We start from the raw sequence: 9,950 nt of genomic DNA on the forward strand, positions 1-9,950 counted from the left end.
CCAACACTGTTTCTGGCCAAAAGTTTCATGTGAACAGCACACATGCCTCAAAAATGGGTCACAACAAACATGCCTTAGAAAGATAATCATCAGTCTAACAGAAGACTATCAAGTTTGCAAATAAAAACAATTGAAAAACCGAAGCAAAGCTGATATACATGCTTTGTTCATACCACACACACAAAAATGCTGTTTCATGTTTTCATCACGATCAGCGCATCATAGGAGTAAATATGAAGTAACATAAAGCATGTTGAATATCAACCAATGTCAAATAGGTTAATAATTTTGGACAAAATAAGTAATTATACAATTTTTTTTTTTCAAATTAAGGGAAAAAAAAGGACAGACAAGGACTATCACTGTAAACAATTTTGACATCATTAATCTAAAATTACCTACCCAATGTTCACGTTTGATTACATATGTCTGTGCCACATCCTACTGTATGAGTCCCCCAACGAAATCTATGCATTGACAAGTGAGACTGAAGGATGATAAAAATGGTCACATACTGAAAGAGTAAAAAGTATGTTTTACATATCAGAAGATTGATATCCAATGTTGCCAGCTACTGGAAGACTTGACATTCCATGTCTTTCTTTGATTCAGCCATGAAATATGGAAACATGCAGTGAATGTAACGCTGGCCAGGAATGTGACAGACACAAAACAGCAGTGTGCTGAGGTGAGGGGGAGCAAAAGATGGCAGCAATGGGCACTGACAATGAACTGACTTTGATGCAGAATTTAATCAAAATCCTGACAATTATAATCCAACTTGTTACATTTTTTTTCTTTTCAGTTCCATCTGAAACGCTAAGTTCAGGCCACAAGAGTTTGGCAGGCTAACATTATTTACTAACCAGCAGTGACAAAAGAATACCAAAATATTCCACCATCTTTTTGTCACAATCTGAAATATATCTTTCTTATATATATATATATATATATATATATATATATATATATATATATATATATATATATATATATATAACCAGAGCAACCCCCTATTAAAAAAATCTCATTCAAATATTAACAGGAATTAACAGGAAAATAATAAGTGGAAATGATTTTTTTTTAAAAAGAAAAGAAAAAAAAAGTATAATGGAAGAGGATCACATTATGTCTCAGACCATGTTAAATGTGTTTTTCTTTTCAATAGTCATTCCCTTCCTGACGTCCATCGTGACAGCTCCCTTAGCCCTGTTGGGGTAAAAGGCAGGGCCATGGGTTGGTAACAAAGAGTCATGTGAAGAAATTACTTTAAAAAAAGGGGGGCACAATTCCAGACATAAACAAAACATTCATCTTTATAACATGGTAACACATGAATTTTAAGGTAGAAATATGCATTCAAATCAAGATTTACCATTGAGCCCAGACCTATGATCCACATTTTGCAAGACTGGTCCTTGAAGTCTTAAAAAAAAATCAAAAAAATCAAAAGACATCTTTCTGATACATTCAGTTATGAGACATATGCAATGACTCATCTTTTGCTGCTGCTGCTGCTGCTGCCAGTGTGCCACTGTTCCTAACAAAGCAACATTAAAGCTGACCATTAAAAATAAACTAACCTAATATTTCAGAACTGGTTGTGGCTTCAACTTTTTCAGTCTAATATTTCTAACTCAACATGAAATCAAAAGAAAATCTGGATGCCATACGTTAATTTAGAAAAAAAAAAAAAATAATTTTTTTAAAGTGTGAGACAGATAGGTGATTGTCTTTCAGTTAGTAAAATAGTGACTTGCCTTTTCAACAATAACAATAACCATCAAAGTGGTTTTGAAACCAACCCCCCCCCCAAAAAAAAACAAACAAACCAACAACAACAAAACAACAGAGATTCATATGCACATTAATATTCAACAAAATAACTACATTCCTTTTTTTCTAATTCCTTCTTTTTATCAAATGACATATCTCATGTACAAGTGGCCTGTGGTTGCTGAATCCGCAGTGACTGGCAAGATCTGTTTCAGCTATGATATTTCAGGTCTAAATTATTCCAAGGTAAACATACTGAAATTGGAATTTCCTAACACAGTGACAATTTTTTTTGTCTTATGCAATTTATTTCTCAACTATTCAACAATTTTGTTGTCTGACAGTCTGCTTCGAGGAGACTGTTTTCATTCCAAGTTGTATATTATTTGCTTTGGGCTTATTGCTGTGACGTTTCCACTCTCTACAAAGATGACCAAGACTGTGATTCCAAGCCAGAAAAGTAAGTTCACACCAAACACTCAAACTTACAAAATCTACTGCAATTTCCATCTAGGAACAAGCATAATTTTGTCTGAAGACATGTACAATCATACCTCAGTCTTAATCCCTTTCTCATCTTTACAAAAAGGCACAATTTGTTTCATTATTTTATTTTAATTTTTGGATAAAGAAGAGAAAAGAAGAAGAAATGCATGTCTTCTGTGGGACTTGAGCACCAGGACGTGTGATCTCCATGGACTGGACGATCAAACAGAATGCTACCTTGTGCATTTCTAAGGCAACTGCATGAGCACATCAAGGCTACAAGTCAATGGAACGGTGTTGGGAAGGGGCCAGTCAGAGCTGTGTTCACACTGACAAGGCAGAGATATTGCTGCATAGCTCATGTTCAGATTCAGCTGAGGGAGATGAGTACTAACCCATCTCCACAAAGCACTCTCACCTGCACTGTCCATGTGATATTACAAAACACACAAAATAACTTACATAGATGGCATGTAAAGGAATTTCATCTTTGATGATCGTTTCTGAGCTGTATGCATAAGAACGAACCTTTTCACCAGAGAGGCAAAGGCACGACAGAATTAGTGGCAAATACACGCTCATATTTTGGATTATCATTCAATCCGTCTGGTTAAAAAAACCCAAACAAACCAAAAAAAGCACACACATTGTAAATATAAAGACTCTCCACATTCCACCCAACTCACACAGACACTGACAGACATCAAACACCCCTCTCTCCTAATGAAGTGTAATTCCAGGCACCTCAGAATTTTATACTTTGTTTTGATCCCAGCAGCTTTTCTGTTCTGTTCACAGTATACCTGTGGCTCGAAACAAATCATCTTTTTCATGACTACTGATCTGACATCCACTTCAGATCCTGTTCAACACTATATTCCATGACAATAATTATGCTTTAGACAAACATCATACTGACATATTTTCACACTGGCAAATCTAAATATTGGCATAATTTCATTGACATATTCTACAATATCAGATGCTGTGAAAACTCAATGAAAAGGCAGGCATTGCTCATTTCAGCTTCTGGTGCGGTGCCTGCTGTAGTACTTTTCCCTTCACAGCACAACACGGAATGGCTTACAACACAATTTACAGAACAAAGCAGGCCACAGCCAACATTTTTGGCACAAAAACCTTTTCCAAATTGATACACTCCATCAAAACAAATATTGAGTTTAATATATATAAAAAAAAAAAGATTTTACCTGAAAATACAAAAATGTACAAATACATTGTAAATCTTGGAAAAATACAGATTTGACCACTGAAATCATTTTTCTGACCAATGAATAAAGTAATACAGATATGACCACTGAAATCATTTTTCTGACCAATGAATAAAGTAATACAGATTTGACCACTGAAATCATTTTTCTGACCAATGAATAAAGTAATAAACTCTTCTTTGTGGGGCTGAGTTGGGACTTTCCACACATGCTCACAGCTCTTAAGTGAAAGAGAAAGATCTGGCCAATCTCAGCAGTACTAAGTTTGCTTGAATAACGTTAAGAATTTTCCTAATTCCACAGACATAGGAACACACTTAATGCTAAGCAAACTTAGCACTGCCAAGATCGCTTATGCAACTCAGCCCTGGAGATTATTCATACTGCACGACGGGTGCAATAGCCGAGTGGTTAAAGCGTTGGACTGTCAATCTGAGGGTCCCGGGTTCGAATCACGGTGACGGCGCCTGGTGAGTAAAGGGTGGAGATTTTTACGATCTCCCAGGTCAACATATGTGCAGACCTGCTAGTGCCTGAACCCCCTTCGTGTGTATATGCAAGCAGAAGATCAAATATGCACATTAAAGATCCTGTAATCCATGTCAGCGTTCGGTGGGTTATGGAAACAAGAACATACCCAGCATGCACACCCCCGAAAACGGAGTATGGCTGCCTACATGGCGGGGTAAAAACGGTCATACACGTAAAAGCCCACTCGTGTACATACGAGTGAACGCAGAAGAAGAAGAAGATTCATACTGCACAAACACAGCCTTCGTCAGTCCCCCATGTGACAGACCAGATCAAAGTGACCGCTTCCCACAGCCCAGTCCACTCCACACCATGGGCTGCTGTGGCAAATTCACTGGTCTGATGTATTGCTTCATGACATCAAGAGGAAAAAACATCAACGCTGCATTCTGAGAATTCTGTTTTTATTCTTCTCTCCAACTATTTAGAAGTAAACACGCACCACACACTCACCAGCTCAGAGGAAAAAATATTTCAGTGCTAGAAACTGTGTTGTAAAACTATGGAATGTTCATGCATGTAAATTGTGTGTGTGTGTGTGTGTGTGTGTGTGTGTGTGTGCGTGCATGTGTATATCCATGTGTGTGTGTGTGTGTGAGAGAGCGCACATCAATTGTGAGAGCTGACATCCATATTCAATAAAGTTCAAAATCCCTAATACCTTTACACAATCTTTCTGAAATAAAACCCTGTTTGTTTTGTTTTCTATTCTGTATAACTTTGTGATGGCTGCACAAGCATGTGTGTATATGTGAATATGTGTGCATGTATGTGTGCATACACGTCTCAATGTACAATGTAAGTGCACACATATTCTGCAGATATCCATTCATGTTTCCATCCCAGCAAGGATATTGCTGGCTGCATGTCTGTGTGTACATCGATGGATATAACCTCATACATGAATAAGTAAACAGAAGTGTGGCTATACAAACCAGCAACCATGGCATGCACACATAATGGAAGGCATAATGCCATAGAAAAATAGAAAATAGCACAGCTGCATTGTCACAAGAAGGCCCCGGGAAGGAAGCTGCTACAAAATGGTACACTTCTTCTTCTTGCCAACCCGTTTCCGCCTCTGGTTTTTCAGGTGTGGTGGTTGTGCTCTGCACACAGACACAGTCATGCTGCACCCTTCACGACTGTCAGCAGGACACAAAGCTATGCTCAAACAGCTTACCATAACATATACTGCATCATTTGTTGACTGTTCACAACACAGGATCATGATATCACACTCAAACAGCTTACCGTAATATGATACCCTGATTTATTTATAGAACACACTCAAACATGATATACTGCATCACTTATGGACTGTTAACAACACACGATGATACCATACTCAGACAGTTTACTGTAACATGATACACTGAATTATCTATAGACAACGCTCAAACCTGATATGCAGCAGCATCAATGGACTGTTCACAATACGTGACTGCACCGCATTCAAACATAATATACTGCATCATTTATTGATTGCTCACAACATAAAATGTTACTACACTCAAACAGGATACGCTGCATCATTTATTGACTGTTCACAACACATGACAAGAGACAATACTCAAACATGATAGGCTGTAATATTTGTAGACTGTTCACAACACATGACAAGAGACAATACTCAAACATGATAGGCTGTAATATTTGTAGACTGTTCACAACACATGACAAGAGACAATACTCAAACATGATAGGCTGTAATATTTGTAGACTGTTCACAACACATGACAAGAGACAATACTCAAACATGATAGGCTGTAATATTTGTAGACTGTTCACAACACATTGCAAGAGACAATACTCAAACATGATAGGCTGTATCATTTATAGACTGTTCACAACACATGACAAGAGACAATACTCAAACATAATAGGCTGTAATATTTGTAGACTGTTCACAACACACAATGAGACCATGCAGCTGGTCTTAAAAATAACTGGAACCACGACTTCCTATTACCAAGAAAGCTGCTGCACCATGTTGAGACATACTGCTACTGATGGTTGTTCCCAGTCTGACTGCCCCTCCCACCCCCCATCCCCCTCCCCATCCTGGACAGGTCAGATGTCCATCTGTGGTGAAGCACACTGCCGGAAGTCACATGCCTTTTTTCTTCACAATGCTTTAACCAGGTCAAACGTGTGACTTTTGCACCAGGCTCCTCTACCACCCATTTCTCCATGAACTAAAGCATGAGATGGTTTGCTTCTCGTTAACTTCCTTTATATTTCCTTTATGTCTCACTTCCTTCATATCTCGCTAACTTCCTTAATATCTCACTAACTTCATATCTCACTAACTTCCTTCATACCTCACTTCCTTCATATCTTGCTAACTTCCTTCATACCTCACTTCCTTCAAACCTCACTAACTTCCTTCATACCTCACTTCCTTCATATCTCACTAACTTCCTTCATACCTCACTTCCTTCATATCTCACTAACTTCCTTCATACCTCACTTCCTTCATATCTCACTAACTTCCTTCATACCTCACTTCCTTCATATCTCACTAACTTCCTTCATACCTCACTTCCTTCATATCTCACTAACTTCCTTCATACCTCACTTCCTTCATACCTCACTAACTTCCTTCATACCTCACTTCCTTCAAACCTCACTAACTTCCTTCATACCTCACTTCCTTCATATCTCACTAACTTCCTTCATATCTCACTAACTTCCTTCATACCTCACAAACTTCCTTCATACCTCACTTCCTTCATATCTCACTAACTTCCTTTATATTTCACTAACTTTCTTTACAACCCACTTCCTTTATAATTCACTAATTTCTTTATACCCCACTAACTTTCTTTAGACCTCACTTCTCTTTATATCTCACTAACCTTTTTCCATTATAGTCACTTCCATTATACCTCAGTTATTTTCATTATGTCTATAACCCATACTTTCATTATCTGCCTTGCTGCTTTTCTTTATAGATCAGGTATAAGCATTCTCAAACCATGGCTTTATTTCTCACTTCACTTATTCATTTCACTCAGCAAACGTTGCTTTCTGAGTTTTTAAACTATTCACTATAAACACAAACCATATCTCGTATATCCAAAGCATCTCCTCTTTCAGATGCTGTATGAATGTTTGTTACATTGGTTCTGTATTGTACATTATTTACACAACTGTGTAGTTGTCAAAACAACAACAACAACAAATAACTGTGTTGTTGCTTTTTTTAAAGCTTAAAAATGAAGAATGAAACGAGAAACTATTCTATTTTGGTGAGTTGTAATTTGTATGTTTTGATTCAAGTTGGTTTTTTTTCTAAAAATGATGACAATGAAGAAGAAATGTGAGCCACAGGAGATTTACCTGATGACTCTGACAACCTGATGGAAGGCCAAATCCACATTTAGGGGTGGGTCCTTGGCACTCGTCTCAATGTAGGGTATCTGCCACACATAGCAACATCAATTCTGCATTTCACTTCTGAGTGTGTCAAACTATTCAGAACTCACATGTTTTCATTATGTTCAGTTACATATGTACTTCACTAACAGACCATACAGTGTAGTACAATACTACAATACTGTGCAATACAACACATCACCATGTTAAATAATCTGACAGGCCAGTGAAATGTACTATATAAACGAAGATTTGGACATCAATGTTTTTGTTTGCGATCATCATTCTTCATCAGTCATAACAAAATGAAGTCTTTCTGAATCCTGTGATTCTGCATGCTGGGTCACTTTGCAAACAGCTATGTCATTTGTAGTTTGAATATGATTAGTATTCAGTTCTATTTTTGATCACATGGGAAATCCTTGCTGATCTTCACATGATTTCTTTTGGAGATAAGCCTCTGAGCAGAAATTCATCACAGCAAAGTGTCCCAACCAAAAGATTTTCAGGGTGGCACTTGATCATGGTGAATGTGAGGAGAGATCCCTGGCTGGGAAGAGAGGGGAGGACGGGAGGGTATGGGGTTGGGTGTTAAGTCCACCAAAAAGCCTACAGGATGACCCATTAGGCAAGATCTGCTGCATCACTGGTTGTCGTCTGCTGCCAGCTGGAATCCTAAGGGGTGATCAGCCAGGAAGTTCACTTGTCAGACATTGGGGGACCCTACAATGAATAAGGGTGGATCAGTTCCAGTGCTGGAGAGAAAGAGAGAGAGAGAGAGAGAGAGAGAGAGAGAGAGAGAGAGATGGACCTAGCTGCTGCAAGTAACTGCATTAACCACAGAACTTGTCCATATAGAGAAAACACACTGGCCATGGATAGCAGCAGTAAGGGAAAATGCATAGTATATGACACACAATTGCATACAAAAAAAAAAAAACCAACAGAATTACCCTCAGTCTTGTAGCCAGGTCTCGAACCTGCTCCTCTGTGACTTTCCTCTGGTGGACCAGGTCCACTTTGTTGGCACAGAGGATCATGGGATAGGAATCCCTGCACAGCGTAATGCAAGATGAGTGAAGAAGCACAAACTGGATGAACAATGAGTCACGTCATTTCTGTGGAACAACTCTTCAATAATGTTACTACTGCTGGCCTGTCTGGTCCTCTTTCCTGTATGAATTAAAAGCTTTCTTCATGATCATACCTCCTTTTTTCACATCTTTTTCTTCTTCTTATTTTGTTTCATTACTATATCTGTATATAATTTTTCATTTCCACACATAATGCTAACCAAACTGAAACACAGAAAGTTACATTTCAGTCCAATTATCTATTCTTAAACTTGCTGTCCATTAAACCCTGTAAAAGACCGTATTCTGATTTTAGAATAAAAAAAAACAACAACCCAACACCAAACAACATTGTATAATAACATAAAGAAACAAAAGAATTATATATATATATATATAGTCAGGTGACTTTTTCAAAATGTTCAAAACAGTTCTGCAACATGTGGCTTTCAACTCAAATGAACCCATGCAGCGTTGGGTCAACTAATACAAAAAACATTATCTGGATTCTGTTTCCCATACCAAATGGAACACTGATAATAAAACAGTATAATATTTAATACATAACTCCATCACTGTATCAATCTGATCATGTCATCGAAGTCTGTGTTTGATTTTTCAGTAAGAATATTATATCTACAATTTCATATTAGATTGACCATTCCGTGTCTGAGGATGTTCAAATAAAAAAAAAAAAAGAAAAAAAAGAGAAAATTAATAATTTCAAAACAAATGGCAGCAATCAACAGACAATGCATATTATACTGAGTGCACATGTCATAACACACCGACCTGTCCTTGACTCGTAGTATCTGGGTGTGGAAGTTGACCATGTTTTCGAAGCTCTGGTAGTCAACAACAGAGAAAACTAGCAGAAAACCGTCCCCTTTCCTCATGTACTGTTCTCGCATGGCGCTGAATTCCTCCTGGCCTGCTGTGTCCAGCACTGTCAGTTTCAGATAAAGATATGCTGAGTTTAAAACAACAACAACAAACATTTAGTTCATAATAGTTTTAGGTTTAACTCTTGCAACCATTGTTAAGTCAGTGAAACTATAAAACTTCTTTTTCAGCATTCCCAACAAATATAAAACAAGTTACAGACAACTGACTGACTGACTGACTGAAACCATTTATTGTCAGATTAACTGTTTGCTGTACTGACATTTTCGCAACCATTTGAATAAAATATTAACTGAGCAACACAAGGAAATTCTGATTTGAGGAAGGTATGATTTAAAAAAAAACAAAAAAAAACACACCAAAAAAAAAAAAAACAAAAAACAAAAAACAAACAAACAAAAAACAACAACAACAACAACAAACAAACAAACAAACATATTTAACAAATCAAGGTACCAAATTTCATTAATATCATTATCTCCAAAAAATATTCTAACGCACACACATACTCACATACGTTTCTCCCCCACCCTCTCTCAACATACATCCATGCATGCACACAAACGCC

At 37.4% G+C, this 9,950-nt stretch overlaps 1 protein-coding gene across 3 annotated transcripts in view; it reads right to left on the reverse strand.

The window, feature by feature from the left end:
• Window positions 1–990: 990 nt before the first annotated feature.
• The window catches only part of LOC143297625 (ras-related protein M-Ras-like), a 13,921-nt gene continuing 4,961 nt past the window's right edge, over window positions 991–9,950 (reverse strand). For all 3 annotated transcript variants that reach the window (XM_076610057.1, XM_076610050.1, XM_076610044.1), the window contains 4 exons: window positions 9,272–9,425; window positions 8,360–8,459; window positions 7,371–7,450; window positions 991–5,134 (listed from right to left, as the gene is read on the reverse strand). In XM_076610057.1, coding sequence (XP_076466172.1) covers window positions 5,062–5,134; window positions 7,371–7,450; window positions 8,360–8,459; window positions 9,272–9,425 — 407 coding nt within the window. In that variant the 3' untranslated portion in view covers window positions 991–5,061. The remainder of the gene's footprint in view (window positions 5,135–7,370; window positions 7,451–8,359; window positions 8,460–9,271; window positions 9,426–9,950) is intronic.

This window comes from Babylonia areolata, chromosome 2, assembly GCF_041734735.1.
Source record: "Babylonia areolata isolate BAREFJ2019XMU chromosome 2, ASM4173473v1, whole genome shotgun sequence".
In the NCBI taxonomy this organism is placed as follows: domain Eukaryota; kingdom Metazoa; phylum Mollusca; class Gastropoda; order Neogastropoda; family Buccinidae; genus Babylonia; species Babylonia areolata.